At 44.2% G+C, this 17062-nt stretch overlaps 1 protein-coding gene across 1 annotated transcript in view; it reads right to left on the reverse strand.

Annotated features, from left to right (window-relative positions):
* The window catches only part of EFNA5 (ephrin A5), a 206458-nt gene extending 197588 nt beyond the window's left edge, over positions 1-8870 (reverse strand). Inside the window, exon 1 of the mRNA XM_072360538.1 lies at positions 8008-8870. Within this exon, the coding sequence (XP_072216639.1) occupies positions 8008-8132 (125 nt within the window). The 5' untranslated portion in view covers positions 8133-8870. The remainder of the gene's footprint in view (positions 1-8007) is intronic.
* Positions 8871-17062: the final 8192 nt, after the last annotated feature.

Below are 17062 nucleotides of genomic sequence, written 5' to 3' on the forward strand. Positions count from 1 at the left end.
CATAGACTGATATAAGGTACTCAAATTTATGTACAAAATTTAAAAAAAAAAAAAAAAAAAAGTAAAAATAAAAATCCCGTGTACAGCACAAGTACTGTAATAAAAATTAACATGTATTTCTTAACGATTCCCCGTGAGATTAGATAATGGGATTAAGGAACGTGTGTAGAGAGAAGGAAGAAGTTCTTCTGAACCACAAGACGAATACAAAAAGCATTACTTTGAAGTCCACAAAAGCAAAAAGGTAGTTCCACTGCTACCCACAAGGGAAAGGCCAAAGTGCTCAACTGCCACTGATGAACAAACCACAAAACACGAATATGCCTCTGCTGACCAGCATCCACCCACAAGCAAAACATGAAATCATCTTGGGGAGGAAAGATTACACTCTTTTAATGAATAAAGAATGCTCACACTATGCAGTAAACACTAATTTTGGCAGAAAATTCATCGTAATAAAGTACGCGCTTCTTAAATGTCATGAGGCTAAATTTTATCTGTAAGGATGAAACAAAAGGACATCTTAGCAAAGTGATAAAAGAAAATGTGTTTCACACTCCAGATTTTCACCTCATCAAATGATTCACTACCAAATCACATCCTCTCCGTGCTCCAAAACCATTTCATTACTGACACACACACAAAAAAAAACAGAAATGGCATCTACAACAAAGAACAAACAAACAGATTTTCAAGAGTCCAATAAGAACAAAACCGAAAACCTGAAAGTTACTCAGTGATAAAAACACAGGATTTATCATTATTATTATTATTATAGGTATTATTTTCCAACAACTCCTTATTATAATAATATGCTAATTCAATGATGGAATGGCGAATAGGAACAGTAAAACATGACTAACCTTGTACACACCATATATCAGCCTGGATAGGTACATTCTTACACCACATTATAGTGCAGAGTAAGATCCATAATCATCAAGGTATTTCAAGTAAAAATCACCAAACGTTAAGAATTAGATGTAAGGGGCTGATATTAGCATTTCAAGCAGATCTGGCTAATTAACAGGGCTCTTGTGTATCTTCTCGTTAGTTGATTTCTCTTTTGACAGCATTTTTACCAGCCACGCATTTAAACAGAAAAAAAAAAGTGGCCATATAAGTCCTATCACACCAGATAAGAGAAAGCAGACATCTCTTTCCCTGCATTTTGCAGCAGTCACAAATACACAAACTCATGTTTTTCATAAAACTAGGACCTAACAATGGATTTTCATCAACCTGTCAATGGTAAAATATGAAAGATGCTTTCCCAGATGAAAGATGTACAGGAGTTTTTCCTTTTCTGTTACTGGAAACCACGGTGCCACAAAATATAATCTCAATTTTTCCCCACCTTTTTATCCTACTTTTAACACAAATTACTTCTAAACATCCAGGCAAATGGATGTCCGTGGTTCCGTAACATACCAATTTACACTCATTTTCTTAAAAAACAGGATTTCACACAACCGTGCACGTTCACTTTTTATAAAATAATACCTACCATTTTAAATGAGTTTAGCTATTATTTAAGAGCCTGTAGAGACCACAATAAATAGGGAGAGAGCGCAAAGGCAAGGAAGGCTTCCAGTGTGCGAAGGATTCTCCTCTTCCATTCAGCTATGCCGAACTACATTACAGAAGGGTTTACTCACAATAACTGTAATATCACCAGAAAGCAGTTTCAATAACATGTCTGTTTATTTTAAACCAAACGTTTCCATTTCATTATATTGCTGTGCTGCTGACTGACTTGATTTTAAGCACAAGCGCAAAGAAAACTTAAACAAAACAGGACCCTTTATTCTCCACAGTGAATTACACCATTCAGAAATGCTGGAAGATTAGATTAATCAAGAGACTAAAGACATTTCTCAAAAATCAATGCTCAGAACTGGATAGCAGCAGAAGAAAATCCCTGTTCCAAAATACTTCTCTCTGCCTCGCAAAATCGGAAAGGCTAACGGTGAGCCTTAGCAGGACAGGTGCATCTCACAGCTATGAGGAACTACTCATGCTTCCTCTCTCAGAAAGGTTGTGTCTTTGTTAGCATTTTCTCTGAGGAGATCAGAATGACCAGCCTTCCTTACGCGCCTTGTTGAAGCCTAATATTCCAACCCGCGGTACACTGCCCAGTGACACGGCTGCTTCAGGCAGCAGCAGTAACAAGGTACTCTAACAAGCCCAGAGAGCTCTCAAAGCACATGCCTGTAATCTCTGTGTCAAGTTACGTCTGTATACTCGGGCACCAACCCACCTGGCTAACATCGGCCTCAGGGTTGCCAGCGTGAGATGAAACGGCACAACGGGATGAATGCCAACAATTAAAACATGGAACCTACACCTTTTTAGGTTATTCTTGTTATTACTATTATTTTACTTCAAACCAAAGAGATCTTTGCTGGAAGTTGAGAGCTAAAAAAGCACTTTGTAAAGGCTATTCATCATCTAAATGTTCAGGTTTACTAAGAATTCTAGAGATTTCATTCTCACACAACAATCACGATTTTACTCTTTGCCACAACAGGGTCCAGTGATACATTTCAAGGCATACACACATACATGCTTGCAAAATAGAAAGGCTGCTCCAAAAGTAACACCTCCTATTTTATTACATCGGCCCACAGCAGCAGAGCAGGATGTTGGTGGTACAGCAGCAGAGGCTGAACCTTCCCACCATCACACTGTTGCACACTGTTGCCATGCGACAGATGGCAGCAGAGGGACAGTCTGACAACAAAATGGCACCTAAGATGGAAGCACATATAGAGCAAAGCTGTGGAACAGAATTCCTCCAAGCAGAAAGAATTGCACCCAATGGTATCCATCAACACTTGCTGAACATTTATGGAGATCAAACAGCAGACGTGAGCACAGTGATGTGGTAGTGGGTGGTGTGTTTCAGCAGTGGTGGCAGTGACAGTGGGTCACCTCCTCTGATGTGGAATTTACAAGTTTGGCATGCAGGCTCTTGCTCACAGCTTGGAAAATTGCATAGTTAGTGCTGGTGACTGGGCTGAAAAACAGGATTTTGTAGCACAGAATGTGCTCCATCAAACAGTGCCATTGTGCTGTCTGTATCTGTTGTAGCTTCCATGGAAATAAATCAGAGGCATTACTTTCAGGGCAACTCATATGTACATCTACACATATAAACATATACATCCACTGAATGCCTTGCATATTCACATAAGAACATACACACATATTACACAACAGTCCGTATGTCTACAAAACCATGACTCCTAAAGGCCTCATTGCATTGATATACTTTCTTAGCCCAGTGTGAGGCTGGTTGATTACCCAGGGGGGGAGGGAGAGAGAGGGGAGGGAAGGGGACAGCTCTTCTTCACCAGTCCCCCCCAAAAGGACATGGGGCTAGCAGAAGAAAGGGTAGTAAAGTGTCCTAACTGTGTGCGTTTCAAAAAACCTTGGTAAGGAGCTTTTCATGAGGACCATTTACCACTTAACAAGGTGCCTTTCACAAGAAGGTGGAAGCCAGTGAAACTATTGTTCTTTGTGTGGTTTTTCCATAGAACATTTCCAACTCCCTCAAAAATCCACTTTTAAAATAAACACCAGAATTCTTTTGGAGACACAAAGCGTTAGCAAAACTACTAAGGGTACAGAAAGCAGGCGTAAAGAATTGAAGGCTCTGGTACTGATCTTTTAACTACAATAAATCAGTCAGAGATTCTTTCAGTTCTTGAAACAGGCTGCCGGATAAAATGCTTTCAAAACATGAGCTATACTGCTTATACGCTCTGAGTACTTAAGGGGTATTATGCTTTCTTTGGCACACAGAAATGATATAGAACACCAAAGCCAAACCAATGCCTCGATTTTGCCCTCTTCAGCCCCAGCTTCTTAGCTGTTCTTCATAAAGGCAATGGCCTCCTTCCTATTCCAACTGCATGGTTTCCCCATATGGTTTCATATGCAGACAAAATTATTCCAAGATGGAAAGCAAACAAACAAAAAACAGTCAGGCTACCAGTGGTGAAACCTTCAACCCCTGGTAAGCAATGGGAGGACAGTGGTCCACCTTGCACGCCCTAAGAAGCGCAGGGCAGCCAGGCACAGTGCTAGGGCTGTGCTGTGGCGCTGGGGCAGCACTCACATCTGCTCGCCCACCAAACGCAGCAGGACTCGGGTCTGTCGTACGTTGAGTGTACCTTGGCGAGGTCAGATGCCCTTCAGAATCAGTGCCTACACACTCAACAACAAAACTCACCTAACTTTAAACATCTAGGTTGGAAAACCCTGTTCCTTGCAGAGCGTTTACAGAATTGTTCGCTCATTTTCCTGTTCAATGATTCCCAAGTATCTCTCTTAAGAAAAAGTCTACGGCTGTTGATGAAAATAAGGTATCCAGGTTAGTAACGGGTGCTAGTCAACCGAATGTGAAATGATAGTGCCGTATAAAATTCTGTTATCAGCAGATGACTTCTCAGTTTTATTATCCACATAAACAGATGTCCACATACACAAAGAACGTACATCAGCATCCCGTGCCTTTATAAGAGTTCTTTTGGGAATGTAATTTTATACACTGCTTTCTTGCATAAGATATAGCCAAATCCAATAATACTCCTAATAAAAAATACTTGCTTTCCTGAGACTATGAGGTTTGGCCTCTCCATCGTCCAGACTTGAACTGCAAGTATTTTTAACTACCTTGAAACCAGCAACCATTCACGAAGCTACAGAACCTGCCACTGAAATAACTTGGAGGAAAATACCTACATGTAAACCGCAACCATGAAGCACAGTCCTGCAAGCAGAAAAATGTAATAATTACCACTAACAGTTCAAGTTGAACTTTGACAAGATTAAAAGCACTAGCAAGTGCTAAGCCAGTAGACCGCTTCAAAATTTGGCTGAGGTGCATGATACTTTGGCTGGATTTTCATTACAGGGACAGCAGCTATCAGGATTAAATGCATATGCTCTACGACCAAACAAACTCCCAAAACTACTCTGGATTCAGAGGAATACTTTGCAGCAAGAATAATCTGCTCCTCTGTGTAAGAACGCATACGCAGTCAGCACTGAAAGAAATTGAGGAGATGATTAGAATGCATGTACACCTAATGCTGAGCCCATGAACAATGGAAGTACAAAAATATCAGACACATTTACAAGCTCACTCAATGAATAATTTTCAGTACACACAAACACAGAGATAAACCAAGCCAAACATATTTTGTAATACTTCAAAAGCCCAATACTCAAAACTCATCTGGCATTGGACAACACCATTTATGGCACTTCTTGCACACTGGCAACTGTACCACAGAATATGTCTTGGACTACTTGTGACTACAGACTCAGGCTCTGAAAGGACACACAACTTTCTGCTCCTCATGCTCACAATAATGATCCTGTGGTACTTTTTAATTATTCTCACAGAACTTTGGCAACTTTTCAAGAAATGTAATCTCAACTTTGTTAATGGACTCGCAGGCTCTTTTTATTTACCATAACACTATTCACACAAGGAGTGCTTTTTAAAACGGGCCGCTCATCAATTCACTTATGTGTCTCTTAATAAGGACAAGATCTTTCTGTATATTTGCTGGAGTTTCATACTAGGAAAACTAAACACGATGGTATCTGAGGTAAACTGAACCATTATGGAACTCTTAGACAATGTTTTCACAAAACCTCCCTTTACTTTGCCTTTAATCACTATCAACAGCATCAACGTCTCATTCTTAAGCTGAATTAATTAGTCCTACACTGGTTTGTTAATTCTGAATAAACACAATAAGGAGGTAAGCTGAAGCAGGCTGGCCACGTTTGGGGCTGAGGATGACAGAATATTTTGCCTTCCCACTTCAAACTGTTATCTCTCTGAACACACTCCCGCTTACTTCTACGTGTATAAAACCAGACCGTCCCTCTCTGCATCTGCCTATCTCTGGAGGCAGATAAATCACTGTGAAGTTGCTCCTACAGCACTGCTAGTTGACCCAAAAGTGCTGATAACCAAACTGAATATTGCCTTCACCCCAGATCCTGACAAAGTGATTTCAGAGTAGAAGCGCTCCCGCTCCCTTCCCTCTGGGTCTCCTGCACCAAACCCACCAGGCGTTTGCCTGCTTTTCTGTAATGCTGATGTAACTTAGGAGGCACTCTGCTTAAAACAAAGGGGAAACGTGCCTGCACGCTGCTCTTTCTCATAGCTTTAACTCAGGCATAAACACGGCACGTCCAGATAGATGTTTTCATTGTGAAAGGGCAATGAACGTTTGTAAGAGAGAAATAAATGTTTGTTTTCAGACAGGAAGGTATCACAGCATCTTCGCCATCAAGCCTTCATGCGGTTACTTGGAAGAATAACAAAACTAAGTTTCCTCTGCAGTCTGCTGATGTTTAACGTTGGATTAAGAGCAGATTTCATTAACACTGGTAAAATACCGTTAAACTTATTAAAATCCCCACAAATCCACTCAGTGCACAACTCTTCCGCCCAGACAAGGGCCGGCCATCCCTTCCCCTATCGCTGCCCATGTGCAGCTCCGCGCGCTCATCACACACAGGACCGCCAAGTTAAAAACCCTGACTGCAAGGTTATGTCTTAAGCATTTTATTTTTAGCTGCTACGCCAGCAACATGTGCAGATCGTTTAGGCAAACCTATTTCTTTCAACAGCTCTGCTTCTGCCCAGTGGGATTTGTGAATATCATTTCGTTTTAATTTTTATATATATATATATATATATACATATATATATATATATATTCCCCTCCAACAGTAACATTCCATATTGCCTAAAGATTGCAGCAAAAAAAAGGCAAAACAGGAAAAAAGCTTATTTCAAGAGACAACCAGTTTCTGAGAATGGTGGTGTTAGGTGTAACTTTTCATCTTATCCGCAACGAACTATCTTTTTCAAGCAGCAGACATAGGGAGAGGAAAACGCAGAGACGGGCACTTAAAACTGCAGATGCTCATCACTCCCAGGCACGGCTGCTACTTTGGGTAAACCCTTTTTGTCTCGAGCTCTTTGCGCCAACCGTTCAGCGCTGCGGCGCTGTGAGCAGAAGGCAGCGCTGGAGCACGGGACAGACTGCTGCCTTTGCACACTTGGATATTCAGCCCGAAACTTCCTCCATCACCTATTCTGAGGCCGCTCCGGAATACAGAGCAGAGGAGTTTTCTGCAGGCGACACAGATCTATTAAAAAACATGACCTGTGACAAAAATCAATGTGCTAATCTTAAACCAAACAGCAGTATCAGAGGCATAAAAAAAGAGATAACCTAAGATAAAATAGCCCCGAATTTACTTAGACTGCCTTGACAGGTTTAAAAAAAAAAAAAAAAAAAAAAAAGTCTGCTCGCACGTACTGCAACAGGGCAAAAAAAAAAGCAAACAAAAAAACACCCCGTAATGCCCAGGTGACTTTTTACCCAAACACATGGATAACATTTGGAGCGGGACTAAGATTTTCAGATACTGAACATGAGGGAAAACTCCAGAAAAATTACACGAACGTCCCTTTCCCCTGAAGGTTGGTGCAGCGGCGCGCACAGCCCGCACCAGCCGCCCCCTGGGCACAGCACCTCGGCGCGGGGCGCGGGCTGAGCCCCCGCTCCTCCCGACACCGCCGGCACCGCGCTCCCCGCCCGGGCACCGACCTACCCCGACGGGCCGCGGGGCAGCGCTCCGTCCTCAAGAGGGACGGTGGTTGCCGACGGGCCGGCTCCCCGCTCCCGGCCGGAGGCGGAGGAGCTCCGCGGGACGCAGCCGCCCGGCGCCCGCGGCCCGAGCGCTGGAAGCGCCGAGCTGCCGGGAGGGGGGGAAAAACGACCCCCCCCCAACCTTCCCGCATCCCTCCCTCCTTTCTTCCCCCCGCCGCTGGTCGCAGCCCCGGCCCTCCGGAAAAGAAAGTTTTCCGGCCCACCACGCGAACGGGGGCAGCTCCCGCAGTCGCCGGGCTGCGGGGTTGCAGATGTGGGGCCGTTCCCCGCCGCCCCCTTCCCCGTCCCCGCGTACCTGGGGTTGGTGCTGTTCCAGTAGACGGCGTAGCGGTCGGCCACCGCCTTGGCGCCGGGCTCCTGCCCGCGCACGCACACCCACAGCGCCGCGACCGCCAGCAGCAGCATCTCCACGTGCGGCATCGCGGGGAGACGGATGCGGAAAAATTGGGAAGAGGTTGGGGGGGGGGGGGGGGTTTAAAAAAAAAAAAAAGTAAAAAATAAAAAATAATAATAAAGCAAAAGGAGGGTAGGAGGAATCGAGCCTTCCCGGGGTGCACGAGAGAGCGGGAGGGGATAACCGCGAGCAGTGGGCTCCGCGCCGCGCCGCAGGAAGCGAGGCGCTTGCGGCCGCAGCAAGCCGGCAGGGAGGCGCGGCCGCGGCGCTCAGCAGGGCTCAGCCCGGCAGCGGGCGGCGCGCATTCACCGGGCGTCCCGCGCGGAGCCCCCGGCACGGCATGCACCGGGCACCGCGGAGTCGGGGCGGAGCGGAGCGCAGCGCGGAGCGAGGTCCTCCCGCGAGCTGAGGGGTCCCGGCGCGGTGCGAGCGGCCGGCGGCGGGGAGAGGGGCGAGGAGCGGCGGTGCGTCTCAGCAGAAAGTTTGTGCCTTCCTTCCCCGCTCGGATGCCAAACAATGAGGGGAAAAAAAAAAAAAAAAAAAAAAGAAATAAAATAAAAAAGGAAGGGGGGTGGGGAGGGAAGAGAAAAAAAAAGGGGAGGGGGAGGGGGAAAGGGTGCAAAACCCCCTGAGGAGTTTGTTCGCTGCGCTGATGGAGTTGGGGAGCCTGTTCTGCAGCACAGTGTGTCTTGAAGGAGACTTTGTGGAGTGGTTTTCTCGTCCTTCCTGTTCCTGGGCGGTGGATGCACCAAGGGCTGAGCAACAGCAAAGGCGGAAAAAAAAAAAAAAAAAAAAAAAAAGGAATGAAAAAACAAGGGGAGGGAAACAGGGGAAAAAAAAAAAAAAAAAAAAAAAAAGCGCGGCCAATCCAAGAAATATTGCGGCGTGGAAACCAAGGAGATGGAAATAAAAACTGTTTTATGAGAGGGCGTGGAAAAAAGCGAAGCCCCGGAGAAGTGCAGCACCAGGGCCGGGCCGGGCGCTCCGGCGCGGGGACTCCGGCTGCCGCCTCTCGGAGCGCAGCGGTGATAGAGCAGGGTCCGGTCCCGGGAACATCAACTTCTGCGGAAGGACGGCACGCACCGGGAGCGGCGCGGGGGAGAGAGAGAGAGAGAGGCGCCCGCCCCTCCGATGATTACATGCGGAGATCGGGGAAAAAACGCGGCTCCGCGCGGTCCTGCCCGCAGCTGCTGCCCGATCCCCTCCGAAGCAGCAGCAGCAGCAGCGAGGAGAGACGCGCCGCGCCAGCAGGCAAATAAATAAACTTGAATGCAGCGGCAGGCAGGGAGGGATCGCGGAGAGCGCCGAGGATTGGAGGGGCAAAAGTCAGTTTGGGAAAAAAAAAAAAATAAAAAAAATTGCTTTATGGGAGGAAAAGAAGAAAAAAAAAGCCACAAACCCTTGGCGCAGCCACGCCCCCTCGCCAGGGCCGGTCCCTCCGCTGCGTGCGGACCCGGCGGCGGCGGCGGCGGCCCGGGGAGCGGCGGCGCGGAGCGGGGTTTGCGGGAACGCGCGCCTGCGTGCCCGCGCGTGGCCGAGGCGCGGGGCGGGCCGGGCGCTGCGTGCGGCGCGGTGCGGCGGGGCGGGGCGGGGCGCACCGCGCTGTTTGCTTACGGATCGATTTCTTTTTTACCCCCCCTCCTGTTTTTGCACCCTGAGGCCATTGGCGCGCAGCTCGAGCTGTGGGAAGGCGGCGCCGTGGGGCTCTCCTCCCCCCCGCGCCCCACCCTCCAAAACCTGGCTGATGGATTTACCGGCGCGGCGGAGCGCTGCCCGGCAGTCCTTCGCCAGTGGAGCTCTATAGCAAGGAGCGCTGCCCGCGGGCACGGCGCGGCACCGAGCTCCCTCCCCGCCGCTGGGGGAGCCCCCCCCCCCCCCCTCGCCGCCCCCGGGCAGGTGAGCGGGTCCGTAGGGCGGGGCTCCGTCGAAAGGCGGGGCCTCACCCCGGGCCCCGCCGGCGTTGCCGCGGTGACGGAGGCCGCGCGGGGCCCTTCGCGCTGGGGCCGTTAGGAAGCGCCCTGACTCCCCCCAGCGGCGGGCGGCGGTGCTGCGGGACTGAGGCGGAGCCGGGCCGGGCGCCGCCCCCCTGAGGAAGGGTCGCGCTTCTTGGTACTTGATTTATTTCTTGAAATTGTTTTTCTTCTGGGGTTAGATTAATTCTCACAACCCGGTCTCGCCGGCATTTTTCCTGCGCAGGACTCCTTTGCCCTCCCTTCGGAATTAGCTAGGGGAAAGAACACACACTGAAGTAGAAAAGAAAAAGCTCAATTCCTTCATTAGTACCCCTTCTCGTTTTAGCGAGGGGTATGTGTATGTGCCGCTTTCAGATCTTTCCTATTCAAGGCCCAAAGGACTGTTGTGAGCGTTGTCTCCCCGCGGTTACCCCAGCCCTCACTGCTCTCAGTTACACTGTTCTCAGGGCCGCAGCCGCCAGGTCTGCCCGCAGCAACAAACCACAAGCATCTCTCTTACCTTTTCATTAAACACAACCAGCATCCCTGCTTTCTCTTGTACGTTCACTAATGTCCATGGGAAGGAACGGGGCACGCACAGCAGATGCACAGGAATCACTCCTACAGAGGATATAAATAGATAGATAAATAAATAAATGGTGTGAAACGAGCTCCTTTTTTCTCTCTCAAAGAAAAGTTTTTGGCTATGTTTGCTGGGGAGGTTAACTTTTTTTTTTCTTTTTATCTTTTTGTTGTTGTTGTTCTCTTTGTCTATATGCCCTGTGAGGAATATTGCAGAATATGTGGTGTTCCCGCTGTTCCTGGGCACTTTGGTTGTTGCATGCATGCAGGTGTTTGAAAAGCTTTCCATAACTGTGAAAGAAAGAAGGAAAGAAAAGGATATGACAGGAAAATATCTTTTTTCCCCTGCTTTGCTTAGCAAGCAAGCTCTGTGTGGCTGTGTCTTATCGGTTTATGGACAGTGCAAACACATAAATCCTTTCGACAGAAGTAAGAGGGAGATTAATTCTGCATTCAAATGGGTAACACTTTAATGAGCAGAAGGGGGCCTTTTTTTCACACCGTGACCCATCTCGCAGACTCACCAAATGCCCCGCACTCACAGCTCCCAGTCCACTCTCTGCTTTTGCTTTTGCGCAATTGAACAATTACTGATTCCAGAGTTATAGTCTGCTTCTGTATGCCCGTACCCTCTGCTTTAGCCTTCGTTCAGCAGAAGCATAAAGATAAATGACAAATGATTTGACAGCAAACTGTTTTGACTGCAGTATTTAGGGGGGAAAAATGGTATACAGGCACTGCAAGGGTCTGCAGCTGCCACTGACAAGCTGCTGTAGCAGCTTCTGGATCTCCAGCTTCACAGCACTAATCGGTATTTAACAGACACTTTACAGCATGTACTTGCTTGATAGTTGCTTAGATTTTCAGTGTATTGGATATGCAGTGCAGTGGTTGCTACGTTGATTGATCACGTCCCTAAAAATAATTAAACCAAGCACAGCTCCAGGCATTGTCTCAGGGAGAAGTGATAAATCTGTAGATTTTCTTTTCTCACTGATTTCCTTTAAAAATATACATAGTGTTTCTGTCATTATTCAGCAATACTTACTGTCTTAAATAGATACAAATGACTCCGGGGAAGGAGCTCATCTGCATTACTCATGTAAGTAGTATTGTTAAAGTAATTTGTTTTGCTGATTTCACAAGCTCCATTCAGCACCTGTGAAAAAGAAAACAGCACAAACGTTTCTACACCGTTTATTTTTCAGAAATTTGAGTAGAGCTTCAGAAATAGACGTAGTAGAGCCCAGTCCTGCTTTCTGTGAAGTTAACCCCACTGACTTCTACACTGTCAGTTACAGAAATAAAGCCAATGTTTTCCCTTACCATAACAAAAACAAACAAACAAACAAAAAGCGGGACATTAAATACGTAATTCTACATTTACTCTGTGTTTTGAAACCAACCATATTTTGTGCCAAATCTACCACACAAAACTGCACCTTCTTTGTTTATCTGCTACGTGTGCTTTTCGTTGCCTGAAAATATCAGGCTTCCTTACCTTTTTAATTGCTTTCTGATCCCATAAGCCTGTTCCTCAAGCATACTTAGCTTAGAAACAATCTTAGCTTCAGGTTCTTCAAATTAGTAACTAAAGAGAAGGGTTAGCCCGTATGAATTCTCTCATCTTTTACAACAATTCCTGATACTGTGAGTTGTCAAAAAGTTATATGGAACAAAATCTGAGACTAGTTTCCATATGCGAGGGGGCGATTTCAAAGGCACAAGTAGTACTATTAGAGAGACTCACATTAATTATCTGACTGCAGTGGACAAATATTCTTAAGTCAGGTGTGAGGTTTCTGTCTAGGTGATCTCTCTGACTTAAAAATAAGTTTTCTTTCCTACGTCTGTTTGCTTATGTGGACTGCACACACTTGGTTGTTATTAATTTATTCATCTGTTTTCTGAGAGTAGTAAATAGTCCTTCAGAAGAGAGCAGAACAAAACAGCTGCAGAATAACCTGACCCAGTACTTTCTCGTGTGCGTCAGTATATTCTGCTGGCCAGAAGAGGGGTATTAAATAAAGATCCTTGGTTTTCTCTTATTAAGCTATCTGGCAACTCCCTCACTTTGCTAACACTCATTTCCCAGTGTATGAACCAGAGATAACATATATGCCTGCTTTACTGTATTAAGGGTCCAAGACTTATTTTCAGATATTCAGAGGGATAACTCTGAGATCTTTGTCTTTACTGAAGAAAAAAGAAAAAGAAAGGAAGAAGGAAAAATAGAAAGAGAGAGAGGAAGAGAGAAAGGGAAGGGAAGGGAAGGGAAGGGAAGGGAAGGGAAGGGAAGGGAAGGGAAGGGAAGGGAAGGGAAGGGAAGGGAAGGGAAGGGAAGGGAAGGGAAGGGAAGGGAAGGGAAGGGAAGGGAAGGGAAGGGAAGGGAAGGGAAGGGAAGGGAAGGGAAGGAGGGAGGGAGGGAGGGAAACGCAAAATATATACGTTCTAGGCAACTTTGGGGGGAATATTGTCCAGAGACATTTTCAGGATTCTTAGCACATTCAGAAATCAATATGTATTTCTTTAAGCAGATGGTTCTCAAGAATTATTGTTTTTAATGAAAATTATCTACAATTACCAACCTTGTTTTCTTTTCAAGGTGCTAGTTAAATCCTGCTTGTTTGCCTGAACAGTCGAAAGAACTCAGCTCACAAATTAGGCAAGAGCTGTTCATCTTCATCCTATTTCAATTCCAATGCTAGCATGAAAACTTTTGCAGTGTAATATAATGAGGGAAAATATGAGGAGAAAGCAGAGCATTTCCTGGCTTCATTTTGATATTTTACAATATATATATTTTTTAATGTTTGAGCTAAACGAATTAAAAGGGCAGAAGTTTTCAAAGGTGGAAGAATGGTACTTAGAAAAAGTTTAAGAATCTGCTTTGAAGTTTATATGTAATGTTCCCTCCATGTATATAGCTTGTTAACTTGGCTACAGTATGTTACCATTCCATCTTGTGTTTGCCTGTACAAGTGCTTTTTTCCTGTTTGTGAGATATATTCAATTATGAGGAATTATATTGTTGACATACTTTCAAGAGCTCTAAATTCCTATCTATATGAATCTGAAGTATTTTGAGAGCCGTTATTTTGAAAGTCCGCATGAAGGCTTTTATTTCTGCCAGTCAAGATTCTTCAGACAGTTTTGGGCTTTACAAAAATTATAGCCCATTGTACCAATTCATCATTAGCATCAAGTCATTAAGAATAACTGAAATAGCCCAACCATGACACCAAAGCAAGAATGCATGGATATAATCTGTAGTTTCCATTTATGCCATTCATTCAAGTTCTTCCACAGTGTCCAAATTAAAAACAAACAAACAAAGTTAAATAAAAAATCTTTTTAAAGGTCTTTTGAAAGGTATTGCTCGATCTGAAAATCCTACAGAGATGGTATCTTAAAACAACTTCCATTTTAGTATTACAAGTATTTGCAAGGTGCAATAAATATTATGTAGATTATGCAAAACCAAAGTATAAGTCGAGAAAAACAAATGGATTCAGCAAACTGTATGAATAATCCCAAAGATTCCTGCCCACTCCTACAAAAAGCCTGGTATTGAACTATACTCGTTATGCAGATTATGTTACATCAGCAGGTTCTCATTTCAGCATCTATGCGTTCCAGTGATAGCATGGCAGGAATGAAACCAGCTAAGGTAAATAATAACCCTGTTTAACCTTGTGATATTTTTGTGTGATATTTTGTGATATTTGCTGTTTAAATGCACATGCCAAGACCTCAATTTTTCGAGAACCCACATAACAGAAGTTAGTTTTTCAGATGCTTTCTGTACGCTGAGCAACTGCAGGTGCATACTCTAGAACAGCAATGTTTGCTTAGGAGCCCTGCTTTCAAGCAGGCTCTCCAAAACAAGATTGTTTAAAATCAAACCGACACTAAGGAACAATAACAACAGCAAAAGATAACCAGAAAAACAAGGTAAAGCTAAAATACTGAATTCAAAATAATGTATGACAAGAAATAGGTGTTTTTTCAGGTGCTTGTGGTTCTTCTTACAGTAGCACATTGATCAGCAGTACCTTGCTAAAGGGCATGCTGTCTTTTGTCTGTTGCTTGTTGTGTGGGAAGGACGGCTAGCTGTTTCATTCTCCATCTGTGTTCAGATAAGTGGAGAAAAACAAGCAGTAGAAGATGACTGCAGGGATGGACTGCTGTCATCATTTGGAAACTCTGTACTTGACTGCCTCTGAGCCCAGTGCGGTACGCATGATTATTAATTTTGATTATCAGTAACACACATTATGAGAGGAAAATAAATAAATAAAAATAAAAATCCCAAGATAACCTTTAACACTTTTTAGAATTTAATCAACATTCAGGATCCAATTTAAGTCTGCAAAACTGCAATGATTATTCTTGTTGCTCATTTTGCATATGAATCATAAACCATCAAATCATAAACAGTTCCTATCTGTTAAAAAAAAAAAAAAAAAAAAAAAAAAAAACCTGTGCTTGCTTGTGCGTATCTTCCAGTGCATAGCAAAGTCTTAGGCTTTGACATCAATCCCTCCTCATACAGCACCACCTGTCAACTAACATTACTCACATTAGTGAAAATGAATCAACAGGAGAAAAAAAATAAAGAAAGAGAGAGAGAGAGAAAAGAAAACCAAAGAGCTGCAAAGTAGGTTATTAGAGATCTTGCTGCAACTCTGCTCTCTGCGCTGTTACCTAGAACAAGGCACAGCTAGAGTTCATAGTCTAAAGACAGCTCTCAGAAGTTTGTATGCAAAGCTAGCTAACTACCTTAAGTTAGTCCTCCCCTCTAGAAAACAAAAGAGCTTCTTTGCGAATGATTTGTGTTCATTACTGTTGCGGAGCCATTTGCAGTGGAGTGCTTCCTTCTGCATAAGTAAGGGTGAGTTCTTGTGTGCCATGGGCAGCTTGTGCCTGATACGAGTGGCTGTCTTCAAGGGACTGTCAGCATGGCTTGAAGGCCACCTGTGCTCACACTGGCTGCAGCTTTTCACCAGTGCTTATTTGCTTTTTAGGTAAAATTGTTCCATTGGTTCTGCAGCAATGGAACGAAGTTCCTCATGTGATGGAGAAAACATTAAAAAGGTGATTAAAAGAACAAAAGAAACAGGGCTGATATATTAATTACAACGTATTAGCAAGCAAATTCTGGAGAAGTCTGTGAAAGTCTTCCCCTGTGAAAGTCTAAGCTGAATGAGAAAAATCTCAGAGGCTTCAGAGATGAAAAACTGAAGACATGTTTACTTTAGGCAATGTGAAAGACGACTGCAGTGTCTTCCACTATTCTCTTTGTAGTGCAAGAGAATTCCTTGTGAAAAAACAATTCTTATAATCACAAAACTAGGAGAATCACAGAATCACAGAATTGTAGGGGCTGGAAGGAACCTCTGGAGATCATCTAGTCCAAATATCTACTAAAGCAGGTTTGGTAGAGAAGGCTGCAGTCCCATAGAGCAAGTTGCAATCCATCCTTCCATTTAAAAATACATCTCAACACAGCTTGCAGAGTGAAGTTTGAAGAGTGAACCGTTATTGTTTAAACAAATGTCAGGACAAGTAAGATCTCACATTCATGGCCAGGCTCCTGCCATTTGCCGTCCAATGTTTGTGCCAATTCCAATACATAACAGAAAGAGAGTAGTCATCAAAGATATTTCAGAAGACAACTAAGCCACAACTTTTAAGAGGTGGGCATGAAAGATGGGAGGAGGAGAACGTTTTCTTTATTATTGAATCAGTTACCTCTACTAGCATATCACTTCTGCTGCAGATTTCTTAGGCAGCCTTCTCCTTTGCATCCCACTTACTAAGTTTGGCTGACTTTTGAATTCCAATAGATTAGACTCAGCCAAACAAGAACATAGCAGGATTAGCTGCCCTGTGTGATCTATGCCAACAAAACAGACATCAGCTTGACAAATGCCAGCCTGATAATGGCCATGGAAAGTCAGATGCAGAAAAGGAATAAGGCTTAAGTTTTTTAAGGCGGCTTCACAAGACTTGGACTGTTGTCTCATCATCAGAGACTGTGGTTGCAGTAGAATGAATTTATAAAACCTTTGCAGAACTTTGAATGACATCTTCTGCTTTGTGCCCATTCTATGTGAATATTATTCTCCTTGTCATCAGCCATTCCACAGTCTCACAAAGCATTTTAACAGTAAAGAAAAAATTAACTATGAGAGCTTCTTTCTTCCTTTCTTTCTTCCTTTCTTCCTTTCTTTCTTTCTTTCTTTCTTTCTTTCTTTCTTTCTTTCTTTCTTTCTTTCTTTCTTTCTTTCTTTCTTTCTTTCTTTCTTTCTTTCTTTCTTTCTTTCTTTCTTTCTTTCTTTCTTTCTTTCTTTCTTTCTGTCTTTCTTTCTATCTTTCTATCTTTCTTTCTTTCTTTCTTTCTTTCTTTCTTTCTTTCT

Source organism: Excalfactoria chinensis, chromosome Z (assembly GCF_039878825.1).
Source record: "Excalfactoria chinensis isolate bCotChi1 chromosome Z, bCotChi1.hap2, whole genome shotgun sequence".
In the NCBI taxonomy this organism is placed as follows: Eukaryota; Metazoa; Chordata; class Aves; order Galliformes; family Phasianidae; genus Excalfactoria; species Excalfactoria chinensis.